Here is a 22,367-nt window from a genome sequence, read left to right as displayed (position 1 = left end):
GCTCATGTGTGCTGAGTCAGGTTTAAAAGCTAGACCTGTCTGATTTCAGATACCAAGAAGTTTTGGCTGATAATGACTTAAGATAAATCCCTTATAGGTATATTTAATGGTTGACTAGAAGCACCAAAGCCTTTAAGACCCAAAGGAAGGGAACTGAAGTTAGAATAACATAAAATGCTATTGATATTTGTGACACAGTAACATCAAAACCATCTTTTCCCTAATACATCTACTTGTGGGCCCAGTCTGAATTCTATGGCCAAATGACATATGGCTGACCCTTGAACAATGTGGGGTTTAGGAGGGCCCACTCTCTGCATAGCTAAAAATCTATGTATCATTTATAGCCAGCTCTTCTCAGGATTCAACCAACCATGGATCCATGGATCGTGTAGTACAGTGGACCCCTGCAGTTCAAACCCATGTTGTTCAAGGTCACCTGTATGTAGTATTTCTGCACAAAGGAAAGGGCATTCACTCCACCATGACAATTCTTAGATATAAGAAGATTCTCATTTAAAATGTTAAAGGAGGGACTTCCCTGGTGATCCAGTGGTTAAGAATCTGCCTTCCAATGCAGGGGATGAGGGTTCGATCCCTGGTCGGGGAACTAAGGTCCCACATGCCACGGGGCAACTAAGCCCGCAGGCCACAACTACTGAGCCCACATGCTTTGGAGCCCGAGCGCCACAACTAGAGAGCCTACATGCTGCAACTACTGAGCCCGTGTGCTCTAGAGCCCACATGACACAACTAGAGAGAAGCCCACATGCCGTAATGAAGAGCCCATGCACCACAATGAAAGATCCTGCATACCACAACTAAGATCCGACACAGCCAAATAAATAAATAAATATTTTTTTTTAAATGTCAAAGGTGTTTTACCATATCAAAAAAGAAGAAAGTTGTCCATAGGTTGTAAAGAGAAAGATTTTAACATCACTATTACTGTAGGCTTTAATACATGTTTTTCTGTTTGTTTGTTTTTTGTTTTTTTTGCGGTACGCGGGCCTCTCACCGTTGTGGCCTCTCCCGTTGCAGAGCACAGGCTCCAGACGTGCAGGCTCAGTGGCCATGGCTCACGGGCCCAGCCACTCTGCGGCATGTGGGATCTTCCTGGACCGGGGCACGAACCCATGTTCCCTGCATCGGCAGGCGGACTCTCAACCACTGCACCACCAGGGAAGCCCTACATCTAATTTTTTAATCAAATAATACATTAATGCAAGGTTAGACTGATCTAAAGTCATAAAAAGAGAAATACATTTACCTTTTTGTCTGTGGGCAAAAGGAAATGATTCAATTTCTTTATATGTTGAAGTCTAATTTTTCTTAAAATTCTGAGTGTAGATTTGTTTAATGCAATTTATTGCTGAGGCTAATAAAGATAGTATTTTCCAAATGTACATATTCAGGTCAGCTAGAGTCTACAGACATGCATGATAAACAACTATAATCAAGTGACAGGATGTCATTTTAAAATATTTGTCTTTAGTGGCAAATGTGCCTTTCAGAGCTTTTAAACAATCCTTTAGTAAGAAAAAGAAGGGATATCCATGCAGAGCTCTACCACTAATCAGAATACAGGCAACAACAATTCTATTGTTAAAGCTAATCAGTGAATCCAGGAAATATCTTTTTGGCACCATTTTTAACCTAGTATTAGTGATAAGTCAGACACTAATAGTAATAAGTAATGAAAATATATTTTTTAATGAAGCTATTTATATGCCAGAAAGTCTGTGTCCACAATACCATCTTCACTGGCTGAATATTAAATGTTGAAACAGTAAAAACAAACCAAAGAGGTTTTCTTTTTGACATTTATATCATAACACATAACATGTCTGATAACTTGCTGTTTCCATTGCTTGAAATTTGATTGGCCAGCCTATAGCCAGTATTTTGATGTACTAGATGACAATAGTTTAAGATAGCATCTGATATAAAAAAGAAATTCAAAGAAAACAATAAGAATGCTCTATTGCTCATGCTTCTGACAGAGCTTTGTAAACAACAGGGACTGTTAAGAAGAAAATAAGATGAAAACAAAACTTGACTTACCACAAATGAATCCCATGGTGATGTAAAGCTCTACTACGCTGGTACTAAAAGAGGCTGTGACCATTCCCAAACAGCATAACAAACCTCCTACCATCACCACTGGCCGGCTACCGTATTTATTCACCAAAACACTACTTATGGGACCTGAGGTAGAGAGGACATTAAGAAATATTCAGTTGCTGGGTTATTATTTATTCATTTATTTATTTATTATTTGTAACATGTGTTAATTTTGAAATTTGAGAAAGCACATTTTAATGATTAAAGAAAAATATTAGTTCACATGGAATATCATGAAAACTTTTTAATACTTCCCAATCAATTTGACTGGTTATCTTTACCCATATATATACGAGCACATAAAATAATAAATTAGAATTGTTTAACATAGAGTTTGTTAGGACCATAATTATTCAACTTTTGATGGAAAAGATTTTCAACAGGACATAGCTAAACTGCCTAAATATCCTAATAAATGCAGGTAAACTTATCTAACAAAAATCTAGGGATTATATAAATGACCTGTCTGTTAGAATTTTATTTTCTGGAATAATGTATGTTTGTACACACACATATATGTCCTTAATTGCAGCTGAAATTTTTTTTTATTATACTCCACTGTGACTTTTCTTTAATACTATATTTTTTTTATTCTAAGTCACCAACTGTTTGCATACCTCATTATATTAGAAATGAGGATGTCTTACACTGATGGTCTCTTAACCATTCCTGTCCATCAGGGGGCAGTCATAGGTAGTATGTTGCTACCATGGCTTATGTATGCTTGAATTTGGTTGTTATTTCTGTGGCTTGGTAGATAGTGGAAATTCCTCACATTTCAATCAGACCATTTAAGGACCATTTGAAAAAGGAATATGAATATGAATCCTGATTGTTGTTTGAAAAAGCTTCTGTTGATACATTCTGGTAAGGTCAAGAAAGTACCACCATCAAAATTTACAGAATGGGTGCAGCAGTTTAGATAGAACTGCCAGAGAAAATGGTGGCTCTCTCTATTAAGACAGGCTGCCTCACCAGCAAAGGGAAAAATCTTAATGTGGGAAACATGAACATCGAGCACTCTGACTCAAAAAGTAATTTAGAAGAGCTAGATACTAAATAGGATGAAGTTTTAGGAATGCCTTATGCAATGTATGTAACATACATTTTCTGATATATGTGTATGTGTGTGTGTGCATATAAATATTCAGGAGTGATTAAAATGATTAAAATAATCTATGTCTACAAAAGCTCTTTTGGTAATTATAAAATAAAAATCTAAATATTAAGAAAGAGTTGGTGTGTCTTATTTTAATGTGCAGCATTTTTTTCTTTAGTGTTACTTCATAAAATAGTGGTGCAACTTAACAATTGAGGCTATCTTAGATTCATTGAAAAGTCCATACCACTTTCTAAGACCTGTCCGAGTGTAAATTGTTTGCTTTGACGTTTCCTTCTTAACTTAAAATTATATTTCATCTGAAACTAGGGGCACTGCTTTGAGGAAAAAAAATTACATTAGGTCAGAATCCTAAGTCCAATTTTTAGCCTAGAAAAAATTAAATAATTTTTAGTTAATACTAAAACTTAAAAATTTGCATCACATTTGAGAGCTTCTACATGGATGGTATTTAAAACACATTGAGATTCAATCGTCAATACAACCTTATTCTTTCACACAACTATACTTAATATTTTTATTCTTTACCTATAAATATAAATACTCGTGGCCAAATAGTCTTTAATATTACTCCACAATATCTTTTGAAAGGATATTGATAATAACACGTAATTTTAGAAAAAGAACTCAAAAACAAAATACCACATTTTGCATTTAATACCAAACAAAATAAACCTTAAAAGGGCCATATATAAGACAGCTCTATAAGAACAGCAGGGTTAGAGGAAAAAAATCAATGAAAATTGTACAAGGTGATGTGAAAAGAATAGAATTCTGTCCCTAATATGGTAAAACTCATCTGAAGAAATTATATATATACATAATATATATTATTATATATAAAATAGTTATTTATTATATACATTGGTTTAGGAAATGAACATTTTAATTAAAAGCATGAAGTTAAATTCAAATAGCCTTTCTGAGAGGGGGAGAGTCAGAATCAATTGATTAGCTTGATTAATTACTGAATTTAGGTGTCGATTCCTTGCCTTAAAATTACTTAACCAATTCAGTTCAATTCAATTCAACTCAGATCAGTTCAATGCAGTATCGAGCTCCTGGTATAAAGCCAGTTGACAGACTCCAAGGATAAAATAATAAAAGCACAACTATAATCCTCAATGCATTATTTTCCAGAGGAAAAAATAATCAACAAGTTATTTTAAGAACTCTGATGGATGCTTTGATAAATACTAGATTATCAGAATGAATTCAAATGCACAAGTGGTATCAGTCAAGATGCAATGAGAGTTCTAATTTTAACAAGTAACTTTATTTTAAATTATATATCTTAGTTAAATGATATCCTGTAAGGGATATGTTTACATAATTATGTATAATCTTTTTCTAGCACAAAAAAGATATTCTTCATAAGTGATTTATTTAGAAATAGTCAACACTCCATACCCCTTAATATTAAATGCTTATAAAATGTCATAAATTATTTCTACTTTGTAATAGTTGTGGAGGCAAAATTAAAATTATGATACAGAATAAAATAAGCTTATTTTGTAAAGAATCTCTAAATGCTTAATATTAGCCTGAGGAGACATCTAACATTAGATGTAAAACACAACACCATCTGACATCTCTCTCCGACCTTAAAAGCAACTCGGTTTATTGTATTAACAAGAAAAAATAAGTTTCAAGGAAATAAATTCTCATCACACATGATTTTTGTTAAACATGCACTAGCATCACAGGTGTCCCTTGTTGAGGAATCTTAGGCCTAATTATATTCTGAACTCATTCATTTATTTATTTATTCAGTCATTCCGGAAGTTTTTACTCAGCAAGTGTTTCTCCAGTAATCATGTTACTTAATCACTAGTTATGTCAAAAAAGAAAATCTGGGACTTCCCTGGTGGCTCAGTGGTTAAGAATCCACCTGCCTAATGCGGGGGAAATGGGTTTGAGCCCTGGTCTGGGAAGATCCCACATGCCACGGAGCAACTAAGCCCATGCACCACAACTACTGAGCCTGCGCTCTAGAGTGTGCGAGCCACAACTACTGAGCCTGCATGCCACAACTACTGAAGCCCACGTGCGTAGAGCCCATGCTCCGCAACAAGAGAAGCCACTGCCATGAGAAGTCCATGCACCGGAGCAGCCCCCACTCACTGCAACTAGAGAAAAGCCCACACACAGCAAGGAAGACCCGCTGCAGCCGAAAATAAATAAATAAAATAAATAAATTTATTTTTTAAAAAAGAAAATCTTCCACCTGCTGAGAGTTACATCTGAGCCCATATCTTGGTAGAGCAAAAGTATTGTTCATCAAAATGCTTTGTTCTATTTGCTTGTCAAGCAGTTAAAAAAACAGTGTGCAAGAATAATAATGTCTTATTTCCAAAAACATACACAAAAGTATCAGACTGTGTCTAAATCAGACTGATCTAGCCACTAATTTCTCCTGATGCAGCTTTCCAATCTATCTCAGAATCTTTAGTGTCATGTACAATGGCCACTTTCATGCTAGCTATGAAGTTGTAAAGGACGGCTTCATCAGAAAGCAATGTAAGGATCAAAATATTGTCCCTATTTTTCAAGTACTTCTTTGTCTTCTGAAAGCTATTTCTGTCAGCTACTTCTGTCTTTTATGGTTGAGGCACCATAACACTTAGCAAAAGAATACTCATTCTGGCAAGGAAGGTTTTGTGGGTTCTTATAAATTACATTCTTAGAACTTCTGTTGCACTTACAGTTAGTAACACACACATGAACAAAATGAAACACTTGCTGTCTATTTCATTTGTGTGAGACTTGTTCACATAATCTGTTCTAAGCTCCATGAAGGTAACTGACACATATACTATTATTATTCATCAACATCAACATTTATCGAGTTATTACTCTCTGTAGAAATCATGCAGAGAATTCTACATGCATTATTACATATGATTTTCATGGCCTAATTAACTAATTGCCTAATTAAAGCTATTAACAGTTGATAAAACTGAGACGTGCAAAGTGTTTGGATAACTTGTTCAAGGTCAACATCAATATACGTGCTAGGATGTAGATATGAGCCCAGAGTTATCTGATTATAAAACTTGTGTTTTTAACTACTGTGCAGAAAACAGTTAACATAGCAAAGGTAGTACTGCCATCCTTAGACAGGCCTGCTTGCAAGGCTGGCTCTTGGCTGGCATCTGGGAACTTGGATTTCAGAAATGTTCCCACCATTCCCTAACGGGTAAGACTGGCTCACTCTGCCTACACTGTCTTACAAACAATGTGGTTTATGCTGAACACCTGCTTTCCTTCTGGGAGTCTAGAATTTTGGTGCCTGCTGGACGGAGAATGCCTTTGTGATCATCAAACCAATAGAAACCTTAAGCATTGAGTCTCTAATGAGCTTCCTGGTAGACATCACTTCACATGTGTTGTCAAAACTAGTTGCTGAAGGAATTAAGCCCATCCTTTGCGATTCCATCAGGAGAGGACTCTTGAAAATTTGTACCTGGTTTCTTCCACGCTTCATACAGCATGCTTTTCCCTTTGCTGATTACTTCACTTTGTATCCTTTCATTTTAATAAACAATAGCCATGATTTTTTTTCTGTCAATTTATTTTTTTTATTGGACTATTATAACTGCTTTACAATGTTGTGTTAGTTTCTGCTCTACAATGAAGTGAATCAGCTTTATGTATACCTATATCCCCTCCCTCTTGGACCTCCCTCACCCCCCATCCCACCCATCTAGGTCACCACAGAGCACCGAGCTGAGCTCCCTGTGCTACACCGCAGGTTCCCACTAGCTATCTGTTTTACACATGGTAGTGTATTTAAGTCAAACCTAATCTCCCAATTCGTCCCACCCTCCCCTTACCCACCACATGTCCATTCTCTACGTCTACATCTCTATTCCTGCCCTGCAAATAGCTTCATCTGTACCATTTTTCTGGATTCCACATATATGCATTAATATACGATATTTGTTTTTCTCTTTTTGGCTTACTTCACTCTGTATGACAGACTCTAGGTCTATCCACATCTCTACAAATGACCCAGTTTTGTTCCTTTTTATGGCTGAGTAATAATAAATAAATAAATAAATAAACAATAGCCATGAACAAGACATTGTTGAGTCCTGTGAATCTTTCTAGCCAATCATCAAACCTGGGAGTGGTCTTGGGGACTCTTAATAAAACTAATATATTATATCTCTCCTACTGCTAATTTTGAGTTTTGTATATATATATATATTTTTTTTTTTAACTAAATTTATTTATTTTTGTCTGCGTTGGGTCTTTGTTGCTGCACTCGGGCTTTTCTCTAGTTGTGGCGAGCGGGGGCTACTCTTCATTGCGGTGCACAGGCTTCTCATTGCGGTGGCTTCTCTTTGTTGCAGAGCACAGGCTCTAAGCGTGTGGTCTTCAGTAGCTGTGGCTTGCAGGCTCTAGAGTGCGGGCTCAGTAGTTGTGGTGCATGGGCTTAGTGGCTCCGCGGAATGTAGGATCTTCCCGGACCAGGGCTCGAACCCTTGTCCCCTGCATTGGCAGCCAGATTCTTAACCACTCTGCCACCAGGGAAGTCCTTGTATATATTGTTTTAAACAGATGATTTTTGTTACATATTTTTAAACATATGACATATATATGAACTGGTCTATTCTTTGCTATATTGTTATCCTGTTCTGTAAAGATGAACTCATAGTGCTTATTTTTATTTCTTTTGAATATTGCATGAGTACTTGATAAACGTGAGAAAATTTGAAGAGTATGTTATGTAATGAACATTTCATAAAATATATTTGATCAATCTAAAACCATGAACTAGGATTGACTATCAATTTCCACTATATAAAATTTTTATGCATAGCATAAACACTAACAGAAGAAGTGATAAACTGCTATAATTTATTTTTCATTTGCTTTATTTCAAATTTGTATATGTGGTATCCTGTCAAGTCAAATGACAAAAAGCACTAGTGCAGGACTGGGACAAAGTTGTTTGCAATTACAGAAATTTATCTGTGTTTACTATGACAGTGTTTTTCTTACCAACAGAGGCTTTCTAAATTTGAAATATTTTTCAAAGAGATGTTTTTGTTTGTTTGTTTGTTTTTTGCGGTACTCGGGCATCTCACTGTTGTGGCCTCTCCTGTTACGGAGCACAGGCTCTGGACGCGCAGGCTCAGCGGCCATGGCTCACGGGCCCAGCCGCTCCGCGGCACGCAGGATCCTCCCGGACCGGGGCACGAACCCGTGTCCCCTGCATCAGCAGGCGGACTCTCAACCACTGCGCCACCAGGGAAGCCCCTCAATAGGATTTTGAAATATGAATATGTAATTCAGAATGTATCTTCAAAATATATGTATATGTGTATATTTTCATTAGCCAGTCAGGAAAATGCAATTTGTAAATTCAAGATTCATATCTGTTTTAGGCAACTAATAAGCAATATGACCATTTCCAAAGGATGCTAAAATACATTTCTGCTCATGGATATTTTTTCCTCATAACTCTTATTGTGCATAGGATATTGTGTAAAGTCCTATGACATTTTATATTCTTTCCCTCCCTCTATTCTTCAAAATTAGTTTTAAATAACACTGCCATAATGCATTCTATCAACCCATCTGTCTAATGTAATCCCTAACCTTTTAATTGCTATACTACTTTGTTCTTATCCCTCTTAAAAGATAGTATTAATATTCTACTTTGTGGTATATTTATTTGCATATTTGTATTAATCACTAGAATTTCAGCTCTTGGAGGGCAGGGGTGTAATATTACTCAGTTATAATTTATTTAGTCATAGGATAAATATATTTCATATAGTAGATAGTAATTTTTAAGTTTAATTAGATTAAGTTGTTTTCTAAGTTCATCTAGGATTTTCATATGATGCCACCATCACTACATTGGTATGATATCAGGATTTATCATAGCAGACAAAATTTAAAAGAGGATATTTAATCTATATCCTTTCTCTTTTTACCTAAATCATACGGGAAACAAAAATACAGCACATACGCCAGGTTAAAGGTCATTTTAGAGATGTGTGTATGATCTCCATTCATCTTAAATCTTTTCTTCAAAAGTGCCTTGGTTTATGAGTAACGACAAATTTTAAGCAATCAAAATTCCTAACTAAAGATATGAGACCCATCTGCTCCAACAGCCCTGCCACTATCTACTACAGTATTTGATTGTGTATATAGTGTAGAAACAGGTGTATTTGTGTGTGGGTGTGTGTGCTGTCAATCCAAGGGACATAGTACCAAAAGAAAGTGCTCCAAGTATTCTTTGTGCACATTTTATATAAGTTCTAACATGCTATAAAGTTCCACGGAATAGTAACAATTAGTGTTCTCTACTTATTCCAGAGTATAAATAGTCATCATCAGAGAAATCATAACTGATATTTAAGTGAGTCCTCCCTTGGCTAACACTCTTTGTTATTGATTGTGCTTCCATCTTCTCCTACTTCCTCTTTTGGGAGAACATTGATTCCTTCCAGGAATCTGCTTTTTACTGTGCAGCCATGTGCTCAGAGAATTAAACTCTGTATTGAGTTGGGAGTCACTCCTGATTTACTAAGACAGCCAGTCATGGTAATCTCATTCCCTTCTCCACTGACTGTGTTAGGGCTGGGTTTAGGACACAGTTCTGGCCAGTGAGTGGAAATCTATTAGCAATTTCTGGGAACAGTTTTCCTTTGCTTAAAAAGTTACCAAGAAATCCCTAAATGTTTTCTCATTTGCATGTGTTGCCTTGAACCACAATAGCCGTCCTGTGAACAGAAAGAGAGCTGGCTTGAAGAAAAAGCTGAAACACAGAAGCTAACAGTTCCAAGAGCATCACAGTGGACTTGGAACCCGAATGATGCCATTCTATGGTTACCCTATATTTAAAATTCTTATTAAATGCGGTAATGTGTTTAGTTAGTGTGGAAGGCTATTGAGTATTTACCTTGAAAGCATCCCAGCAGATAAACCTGTAGTAAAATAGATGATTTTTCCTTAAATATTGTGGTATAATGATTTGGAAATACCAAGAATAATTAGAACAAAAATGTTTGGTTCAAGCACATGTCCAACTGAGAAGCTGTTGTTCAGTTTTACTTTGAAGAATTGGGTATTTTGTTTGATAGCTTGTTTTACAGGTTTCCTGAAATAAGTGGCATGCAAATTTATTGCATTACACACATTCATAAATTAAATGAGAGTTTTAAGTTGACAAGGATTTATTGGTGTTCTGAACTTCATGGAGATTGTCTTTGTGTTTGGCTTATATTTAACCTCTTTATACAAACTATCTTCACACACACAGACACACTCTCACACACACTTAATTCACAATACAATTTTTTAAAAGGTTAAGAATGGTCTTTGAAGTCTCATTATTTATAATTAATTGTGGGACATATACTTTCTAATCTATGTAACCTTGCTGTTAATCCAGAAGACAATATTATCCAAAAAAGCTACATTAAGACATTTTATATATTTTGGCATCATCTAGAACCTCTATGGGTGGATCCAGCTATATTAGTGTTCACAAAGCAAGCATAAATGAATGAATGAAAAAAACCCATTTTTAACAAATAAACTGTGTATGTTCTGAATGAGGAACCAGCAAGCTCCAGAAAATATCATATGCTACTTGTAGCAACAGCACCTGCAGTGAAGACACGCAGAAAGAGAATTAACTGGATATATGAGATGCAAACACTGGTTTTCATAAGCAAACATCTCAATACTCCAGGCAAAGAGAAAGGTATTTGTAGTATATTTTGATTTTAAAAAGATTTTTAAAAATCTTATACAGAATGTAGGAAATAATATAAAAAACAAAGGAGTAACTGTAAACATCTAGAAATATGAGTTTAGATTGAGAAGTATATTAATCATTTGATACAGAAAAGGGAGAAATTAGACAAATACAAAATAAGTTTAAGATCACTAAAATAGAAGCCAAGTGTGGATTTTTGGAGTAGAAATGGAAACTCAAGAGAAGAGGGATAATACAGCTGAGGAAGTTAAAACTAGAGTCGTGAATAGTAACCCAAAGAAGGGACAAGATGGGCAAATGTGTAACACCTGAGATACTTGATGGACATGAAAATCATTTTGCTACCAAAAGCAAAAACAAAACAGAAAAACAAAAACCTCACCTACATTATCAGAGGTGATTTTTTAAAATTGTATGTATTTAAGGTGTACAACATGTTTTGATATGTGTATACATTGTGAAATGACTACCATAGTCAAGCTAATTAACATACCCATCACCTCACATAGTTACCATTTGCGTGCGTGTGCGTGTGTGGTGAGAACACCTGAGATCTACTCTCTTAGCAAATTTGAAGTGTACAATACCTTATTATTAACTAAGTCACCATGTGATATATTAGATCTCCAGAATTATTCAACTTGTAATGGAAAGTTGGTACCCTTGACCAACATCTCATTTCCTCCATTCTCCTAAGCCCCTGGCAACCCCCGTTCCACTCTGCTTCTATGAGTCCAACTTTTTCAGATTCCACATATAAGTGAGATCGTGCAGTATTTGTCTTTCTATGCCTGGCTTATTTCACTAAACATAATGTCCTGCAGGTTCATCCATGCTGTTGCACATGACAGGATGTCCCTCTTTTTTGGGCTGGATAATATTCCATTTTATATATATGCCACATTTTCTATATCTATTCATCCATTAATGGACACTTAGGTTGGCTACTGTGAATAATACAATGAACATGAGTGTGCAGATATCTCTTTGATAGTGACTTTATTTCCTTCAGATATGTACCCCAAAGTGGGATTACTGGATCATATGGTAGCTCCATTTTAAATTTTTTGAGGAACTTCCATATTGTTTTCCATATTGCCTATAACAATTTACATTCCCACCAGCAGTATACAAGGATTCCCTTTTCTCCACATTCTCACAAGCATTTATTATTTCTTGTCTTTTTGATAATAAACATTCTAAGGGTTGTGAGGTAATATCATTGTGGTTTTGATATATATTTTTTTTCCATCAGAGCTTCTTAACTGAGATAAAACCTATTCTTTGTAGGGGACAGTTGGCAATGTTAGAGAACACATCTGTTTTCATTAGAATTTGGAGCACTTTTAGTGTTTGATGGATGGGATCAGGGATGTTAATCTTCCTGCAATGTGCAAGATCCATAACACAAAGACTTGTCCAAACCCAAATTCTATTAAGCTCCCACTGAAATACTCTGGGTTAGATAAATAGAAGTGCATTATTTGAAGAGGAGAGTTATTTCACACATGAACACTTGATATAATGTTATATAAGGAATGGTTGAAAAAATGTATATATTTATCTTGGATAAAGATGATTTAGGAAAAACAATAGCTTCTTTTCGTTATCTGAAAAACTTTCAATTGAGAGTTAGTAGACAGAACAAAAGTTAGAGAAGGTTGATTTTTGTATAGGAAAGATATTTTCAATTATTTGAAAGGGAGTTACTTGGCCTTAAACTGTTCAAGCAGAAGTATGTGACCACATGTTAAAAATATTGTAGAGGGACTTAAGAACTGAAGGTTGGTTAGACATTTATGTTTTTTCAATCAAGATTTTCAAATAGAATTTTAAAATGTTACTAATAAAAGCTATAATTTAAAATATGTTAAACTATAAATTTCTTATATGACTAATTTGGATCTAGTTTTGAAATAGTTTTTAAGTTTAATTGCTATGGTGCCTACCAGAGCGGCTTACACTTCTTAAAAAAATAATGCACATTACTTATCAAATATTGTTTCCTACAATAAATAGGCAACCTTTAGTTTCATTATTAGGTAAAGTGTTAAATCAGCTTTTCTACCTTCTGTTGATCTTGCTATTTTAGTATTAACGGTTATCATTCATGACATATTTATCATAATTTCATTTGTAGCATTAAAAAATAACATGATTATGAAAGAATGCTAGAAAAGCAAAGAACTTTGAAAAGATGCAAGTGAATTCCTAGATTCTGGAACATTCACAGTTCGTTCCTGTTTAAGTTAATAGGAATTGACTCCATTAATTAATTGCTCATCAAAAATTAGATGTTTATCACTCTATTGGGAAGGTAGTGAGGGGGATGCTCTCTGAGAAACTACGTAGTGGATGACTAGTTTCTCGTTTCAGATGGAGAAATGAATAAATGGCAATGTGCGTTAGTAAGGTAGCAAAAAATTGGTCGTGGTTTTACAACCTTGGGCATATCTCTGAATATCCCCAGTTATCATGCAATCAGCCATCTGCGCTCAAGCCATCATGGGGATATTAGCTTCAAACAGAGGTGGGTTCTCATATCTACAAGAATCCCAGAAAAAGCAAGTCTTTTTATTTCTGTCAGGGTTCTGTTCACTTGATTGAATGATTGTTGAAAATCACTAGGCTAAGTGATTTTTAAGCTTTCTTTATAAAGTTTGACAATCCTATGCCCTTGTAACTTGTTCTGGAATTCCTTTATTCAATCAACAAATACAGATAGTGCTGGTTACATGCTAGACATTTTAAGAGTTTCCTTAGTTGCTGGGGGTAAAATGACCCTACCTCACACTAAAAGCATGGTGGTGGTCATATTCTAAAGAAACTGAGTTTAGTAAATGAGAGTGGCTCAGACACATAAGGAAATAATTAGAGAAAACTGCAATCTGTTCATAATTACGTATATATAAAGTAAGGTATTTTTGAATGTTTACACCTGATTCATAAAACACTTTCAGATACATATTTACTAAAGTAATATTGTGTCTTTTGTCATTTTCTTACTTCACAAATAAATAATCATCTTATTTGCATATTACACCAAATAATTTCAAAATATGTATCAGAAACAGCCTATAGATTTGTTCTTGTTATTAAGCTCTTTGCAAAAACACATGAATACATTAGAGCTCGTGTTATCACTTTAATTTTGACTTAACTTTTACAAGATGCATACTATATTGATTTTCAGTGCTTTTACAATAATCCTCAAAAGCATAGTAAAGTATTTATTTGAATTTAAAAATCAATTCAGACATTTTCGGACAAATTAAATCTTAGTTCACTGATCAGTTTGAGAGTAGGGACTGGCTTTGCTAATTAAGTTAGAGGGCATCATTTTCCCACACATTGAATGAGCTAAGTCTGCATCTCCAAAATTTTCACAAATATAGACTTAAAACATGTGACAGACAAAACTTTTAATTACAAGTACTGTATTGAAAAAAGTGTATATTTTAATTTCTCTACCCTTCATAAGCTTATTGGATTAAAAATTTGTCTCTAAATGATAAAAGAGCAGTGTAGATATTTATTATTTGGTAAATGTTGGTAAATGTTTTTGGTAAACTTCTCAGAAGTTGAGAAACTTATTGACTGAAAAATAATCCTTTTGTAAATGAAATGCTTTCCAATTCTCTGTTTTTCATAAAATTAAGGGAAGACTTAATTGAATTGCTAGCTAATAGATCATTACAAACAATTTTCAAAGAACTGTCTGATATTGCTAAAATCAAATAATTTCCATTATTGTTTACTTTATTATGTGAACAATTTACTCAGTGCTTACTTTTTTAGAAATGAAACAAAACAAAAAGAGAATATAATTGAGACTAAAACTTGTATCTCCTTAGCTAGCAACAAAGAATACTTATCTGGAGATATATAGGAGGCCCATTTATTTCATTAAAAGACACCTTTCCACTAAATGTTTACTTTTTCTTTAATAATTATCTTATTTTGATCACATTTGCTGTAATAATATTATAATGAAGCCCAATAAGAATAATTCTGCTAACAAGTAGTGCCTTATGATCCCAGAAAATTTTTTTAAAACTTATATTTATATGCAGTGTTTTTGCAAAGAAAGAAAAAAGGGATTAGAAATACTTAAAAACACAAAAATAATTTTCAGAAGTATAATAGAAATATAAGTTCAAATAAAGACAGAATGCAAAATTTACCATTTCATGGTCCTATGCTCATTCATTCATTTAAATGAATGACAGTGGTCATCAAATCATTTGGTATTTATATCCCATTGTTGCTTCAGAAAGAAGTCACTATTTCTATTCTTCCCTTGTACAATAATTTGCAGTAGAGAGAAAATTCTAAGAAAACCTCTAGACATGTTTGAGCTCTGGGAATTGTTGCTTGATAGTGAATGTGTCTAACGGACATTTTGCAAGGTCACTGGCTAATTTTAAGCATACATAGAAATAATACACAAGCTCAGATGCAGATTTTCAAAATTTTATAAAACTAACATCCAATTCACAGTCAATGTCATACTATATACATACTATTATAATAAAGAAAATGTAATTATGAATTTATCTTGAGACATTCCATTTAGATATTCAAGGTAGAGTGAAACAATAAGAAAGCTTTCCATGATGAATTCTAAGAGAGGGTATAAAGACAAAGGCTCCTTATTTATCCGTGGCATTCTGGCTTAAGATACACAATTTATGGAATTTCCTCAAAATTAAGGCCAGAGCAACTTTGACTCCAAAGTTAGACACAGTTCATAAAAAGCAGCAGATTGGTAAACTTTCTTCACGTGTTAGCTTGAGTCAGTTTATATTAGAAAACAATTCAGCCAGAGCTAAAGTGTACCACCCATCCTATATGGGCGTGATGTGGTGAGGGCCCAAAAGATGAAAGAAAGGAGCCCCTTAGCAGAATATAGTGAGAAAAACTGGTAAGATCAAACACAACAAGCCTAAGCCCCATCCTACTTATTCTTTCTGTAGAATGACCACCTTCAGAATTTCTCTTTGAGTAAATATTGGAATTATGCCCCAACACCATGCAAATGCTCTGAATTTGGTTTAGAGGTCTGACACCAAGGGAACAAATAGAGAAATATGTGAAAATGTATAGCCCTGCCCAGAGTTTCCTTGGGCATTTTGGCATTGTTATTTCCAAGGAATTATGACTCGGCCTCCGGCATTTTCTTCTGTTTCTTGCTAGGAATGTGAATTGTTCACTTGAATAGTTATTGCTTAACTAGAAATGCCAAATACCAGGTGTTCATTGATACACACAGGTACTCATGGTATGTGTTCTAGAGAGCAATCTATGCTTCAATTTGTTATGCTGATTAGTTAAAAAGAAACATAAAATAATTTATGTTAGCCAAACAAAGGTAAAGGAGGTAGAAGGGTTGAATAAATAGACTCAGAAGCAACAAACTTTACATCTTTATAACAGGCTACTAGTGGGAGAATCACAAATGCATTGAGATTTTATATGTTCCATTACAAATAATAAAGAATGCCTCTGTATATCCCCCAAGTTGAACTTAAGTACTAAACGTATCAACCAAATATTCGAAGAGTTACGGACCTATTGTTAGACATTGAGAGGACATAAATGTTTCTAACACAGGAAAAGAAAAAACAACACAGAACAAAAACCCCTAAATCTTATCTACTGATTATTTATTATTTACTGATTATATTATGAATAGTTCCATGTTCCTGGGACTCACTCTGACTAAGCTGCACTGAATGAAGGCTGTAGAGATCAAGAAAAGTTTCAAATATTCTGCTTGCAAATACAAGCATCTTTTGTAGTAATCCCTGCAATTAAAGATCATATTGTCAAGAGATATCTGAATTTCTTACAAATGGAGTTAAATATTAGAAATATTGGGAACTAGCTGGTTATAAATACATTTGGTTTAATATTTAACAAGTGAATCCATGTACAACGTTATCAAATATTTAACTAATGGTAATGAAGCCATTAACCAATTTACTTCTTGATTCATATCTTTTTACTACTTCCAAATGTAGGTTTACTGTAAAGCTAAAGCAGCTTAAGGTCCAGAGCCCTGTACTTGCATGGGTTCCTTGCAAGGCCTAAGGGCTTAGAGATATATCCACAAGGTCATATGCTTAGTAAAATATGAAAAGTAAGATGCTTTTATATTTTTTTTCAAAGAGATTCCTCCAAAAGATACAATATTTCAGAAACAACGAAATCTAGATTTACTCCTAGAAATGCCAGTATTTTTTGTCTGCAATATAAATAAAAATCTCAAGATTAGAGTTTTAGTTTCACAAAACTTAAGTCTGGACTGTTTTGTTCTTGGAGTAGCAGAGTTATATTGTCTGTGTACTTCTTAGCTACTATAATCTATGATTTTTTTTAACTAATGTGGTCCATGGAGGTGAAAAAATCCCAGGGTGCTAACAAAAACATTTAGTTTCTCTATGGCCACTGAAAACAACAGGCCATCTATTTCTGATCCACAAATAAAACTCATTAGAACCACATAGTAGCTAGGTTTAATGTTATTCTAATAACTACTACAATTGCAGAAACAGAAAGTTTATAAGAACTGACCTAAAATAATTCTGCTGAAAAGACACAGCTTTCAATGTTTGCATAATTCACCTCTAAACAGACCATTGTTCTATCACTCAGAGGCAGAACATCAAAGCATACTGAACTAATATGTTTTCCTCTGAATTTATTCCAAAGTTATCCAATAAAATATTACTTGTTGAGTCTTAAATCCATAGGTCTCTAGAGAGATGTTGATTTCTTTTTTTTTTTTTTTTTTGTGGTATGCGGGCCTCTCACTGTTGTGGCCTCTCCCGTTGCAGAGCACAGGCTTCAGACGTGCAGGCTCAGCAGCCATGGCTCACGGGCCTAGCCGCTCTGCGGCATGTGGGATCTTCCCAGACCGGGGCATGAACCCGTGTCCCCTGCATCGGCAGGCGGACTCTCAACCACTGCGCCACCAGGGAAGCCCGATTTCTATTTATTTAAAAAAACTGTATCCCTTTTTTGGAGTCTGGATATTTTTTTCCTTCGTCTAATAACTTGTGCAGGAACAATGGAACATAAGTGAAATTTATAATTTAATAATTCCCTAATTATAGCCAAAAGGTATTAAGAAAAAAGTGCATAAATATGAAATGAATTTTACTCGGTGAGTAAGAAAATCGGGTACTATTTTAATGTTTCTAAGAATGTAATCGCATATGAAAAGTGGAGCTCTACAGATAGACAGGTAGGTAGATAGACAGATTTTAATTTAGGTACTGTACTAGGTACTTCTTTACACTGTATCATAAATAGTATGATAGGCTGTTTGCTTAGTTTTACCATTCTGAATAAGGATAAAAGTTCCAAGTTACATGCTTGTCATTATATTCATAGCCAGTAATTATCACACAATGGATTAAAATATATCTACTTTTAGAAAATAGAGAAGTCATTCCTTAAATAGAAAAAAAATCCATCCAAAAGAGTCATGAAAAATCTGGTCGTTAACCCAAGAATATTTTTATATCAAATTACATAATAAAGTTGACAGCCTTAAAAATAGCAACAAGACCCCAAAATGAAAAAAATACTCACAAAAGAATATGTTATTTTAAAGCAGTCTAACAAATGAAGATGTGTTTATTTTTCAGACATAGATGCCCCCAAATCAGTTAACTGTAAGGTACACACTTATGGATATGCTGTATCTGATGGAAAGTGAAGTCTGTCTATTAATATACCACACAGCACAATCACTCTGATATAATGCTTTAAAAAAATCAGGAAATCTTTATCATCAAATCTCAGATCAACTTTGTAAGATAGTGACTTAGGGTAATTACAGCGCCTCTGAAACTCAGTGTTCATTCTACGGTCTATGGTCTATAGACTACTTCACAGGATCTTTGGAGAATCCAATGAGGTAATGAATAGGAAAGAGTTTTGCAATTGTTAAAGAAATAAGTTCTATTTCCCATTCCTACACAAAGATCACCTCTGCTTACACCGTTTTCAGTTATACAGCTCCATCTACACTTTTCCTATGCCAGACCTAGAGAGAAGGAATTACTAACCTGATTGGTTAGAGTCTGAGAATGGATTGAACCTATTTGGAGATATCATCTGCTTTAAAAAATGTGAACTAGGCACCTTGCATCCTCTTACTCATGAGGTTTTACTTCTATGTTCCGCTTTTCTTACTGGATTTGTGCCATTCAGCCAGACAGAAGGGGGTAAGATCACAAGATCTAGATAGGTGGTGGGGATCAGGGAATAGGAAGATACAGTCTAGTGTTTTAACTCATTAGAACACTGAGTTAGAAAACAATTAGAAAAAAATTATAAATATATTGTATTATTTTTCCATAGAGATATATCTACTTTGAATCCTTGTATTAAATGATAATTTCATTGTTATGTCTCTAGCTGATAGAACTGGCTTGAACAAAACAGGTTTGAATTGTGCAGGTCCACTTGTATGTGGATTTTTTTCAATAAATATATTGAAAAAAACTTTGGAGATTTGGGATGATTTGAAAAAACTTGCAGATGAACCATATAGCTTAGAAATATCAAAAAATTAAGAAAAAGGTATGGCATGAATGCCTAAACTATATGTAGATACTGGTTTATTCTTATATAGGCATAAGGTGAGTAATATTTAATATAAAATTAATAATATGTTATTTTCCTACTGTTTTATGACTTGGCTTTCAAAGAATTACATTATTGTACAGTATGCCTGTATATCAGCCTATCATCACAGGTAAGTGGTTTTTTTTAAAAATGTAACAATGTTTCCAATACTGTATTATGAATATGATTGCAACAACATAGCCCTAAAACTTTTATAATATACATTCAGTTGTGTATAGGTTAGGCTATGGTGAAGCAATCATATCAATTACACTAGGCTACCATAAAGCAATCATACTGCTGCTTCTTCATTATCAATGCATGAATATACTTGTAAATAAATATGAATTTCTTTTTCACAATAGCTTTTCATTTTTGAAATCTACTGTTAGTAATACATATAACATCTACAGTGTTTTGTACAGTGTAAGACAAATGTTGATGGAGGTACTGACAGATGATTCATCTCGTAAACAAATGACGTAAACTTACAGTATTGATATATACAGTCAATACTATAAAGGTATTTTCTCTTATGACTTTCTTAATGCTTTCTTTTCTCTAGCTTACTTTATTATAAAAATACAGTATATAATACATATAACATACAAAATATGGGTTATCAACTGTTTATGTCATCAGTAAGTCGACAGCAGGCTAGTAGTAGTTAAGTTTTAGGGAAGTCTGAATTTTAGACCACGCAAGGGGTTGGTGCCCCTAAACCTGTGTTCAAGGGTCAACTGTAATTAATAATTGATTTATTCAAATATGTAGCACAACAATGACTTTATTATAAGATAGTTTAATAGTTGTAGTAATTTCTGCTTAAATGGTAACTTAATTTTTAGAGCCTTTCTTTCATATTACTATGTAACTATATGTATGTATGTATATTTCTTAGTAGTGAACTGTCATTCATTTTAAACACAAAGAACCCTAAATATTGCTTGCCTGACTTTGGGGAAAAAGCATTGCAAGGACATCTTCATCCATGAAATTCCCTAATTATCCTGGCGTCTACTTTGTCAATATTCTTTGAAGGAAAACTAAAATAATTTCCTGCTAGATTCAAATGCAGGGGTGTAGAGCCTCTGAGGAATACCGGTATGGCTAGAACTAAACTGGGATACTCTTAAGGATCCTCTGGATGAAGATAACAATAGTAATGATACATTAACTTACAGTCTGCTTTTGCTCGGCTTAACCATATTTTTATTTTACTCTCTAAGCTTTCTTTAGACTTTACTATAGAGGCTCTAAATCCAAAATTCCAAACTAGAACTCTTTAATGATTACAGAACAGGACAGCAAGCCCTTTCTAGCATTTCTGCTGTGTATATCACTGACACCTCAAAATTAGTTGAGTCACAAATATAGCTTCATTCAAGCCTCTAAAATAAAATTTTCTTGGCTCCTGTATTTCTGATTATATTTAGTGACATCACTGTCCATTCAATCAAGCCAAAAAGCTACACATCATCCTAAATTACTCCTTGTGTTTCATATCTGATATCAAATTAATTACAAAGTACTGTCAACTCTAGTTCCTAAATATACTTTAAAACCATTTTCTTCTTCCATCCTTGTTCTGTTTTCTTACTTGAAGTCTGCACTGCCTATTACAAGACACTAATAGATGACCAGAGTGATCTTTCAAAAAGCTTATTATTGATCATGGTTTTCCTTCTTAAAACTGTTGTCTATCAGCTTCAGAATAAAGATTAAATACCTAAAAATGAGATATGGCCCATTCATCATGTCACCTGTCTTCAACTTCAGTTTTCCACTTTGCTTTTTACATTCTTTCATGATCTATCATCTTCCTCTTATCCTTTGCTCTCTACTCAAGTTTCTACTCATGTTTTGCTCTTCCTTTAAGACTCAAACTCCACCATGTCTATGAGGGTCTGTCCTTGGAGCCTTGCTCTCCTGTTTCCAACCACTGACGCCATCTGTTGTCAATTGTGGGAATAAATCTCACCACCTCTTGCCTTGAGTTCTTATTAAAACCATGCCTTAAAATATACTTTCCTACCCAAACCTTGTTATCTCAAGTAGATGGTAATCTCCTTGAAGGACAAATGAATGCATTCTGTTTCTCTCTTTTCCTGTGGTACCAATCATAGAATAGTATACTTGATACGTGTTACTTGAGAGTTTATACTTGATAAGTGTTACTTGAGAGTTTAATTTTAGTCTAATATTGGTGTGTATTTAAATATATGGTAACCTCCATTACATAAAATTTATATTTTACTTACTCTGAAATAGTCCATGATAAATATATATTAAGAAGCAGCATTTAAAAGAGCCAGTGGAAATTGCATGTTAAACTTATGTTTGAATATAATGCAAAACCAGAGGGCCACACAGTATTTCATTTAAAAATTCCCTCATGGTTACCTATGATAAGGTACAGTGATGTGCATGATATATGAGAATGGTTACATGGAATTGGTAGACTTCTGACTTTATCCCACTTTATTGCAGACTTGTTCCTTTTTTTTTTTTTCATTTTAAAATGGCATATTTTCCTGTGTGGCATCAAGAAATAAAACCCACCATAAAGAGAACTCTTATTCCCCATGAGCTGATGTAAAGCAGCTTACTTCTAATGGCCGCAATGCATCATAAATTCAAAATAAATTAGTGGCCATTAAGCCACAGGCTCCCCATCATTTATATTACAAATGATGCTTAGACATCAGGCATTACTGGAAACTCCTTTCATCTGAA

The 22,367-nt window shown here is 34.3% G+C and overlaps 1 protein-coding gene across 1 annotated transcript in view; it reads right to left on the bottom strand.

The window, feature by feature from the left end:
- Positions 1 to 22,367, bottom strand: part of SLC16A7 (solute carrier family 16 member 7) — a gene marked incomplete at both ends in the record, with an annotated part of 58,600 nt that overhangs the window by 8,737 nt on the left and 27,496 nt on the right. Inside the window, one exon of the mRNA XM_079715087.1 lies at positions 2,065 to 2,208. Within this exon, the coding sequence (XP_079571213.1) occupies positions 2,065 to 2,208 (144 nt within the window). The remainder of the gene's footprint in view (positions 1 to 2,064; positions 2,209 to 22,367) is intronic.

The sequence above is a fragment of the Hyperoodon ampullatus genome, assembly GCF_949752795.1.
Source record: "Hyperoodon ampullatus genome assembly, chromosome: 11".
NCBI classification, from domain to species: domain Eukaryota; kingdom Metazoa; phylum Chordata; class Mammalia; order Artiodactyla; family Ziphiidae; genus Hyperoodon; species Hyperoodon ampullatus.
This window is presented reverse-complemented; position numbering and strand designations above follow the sequence as displayed.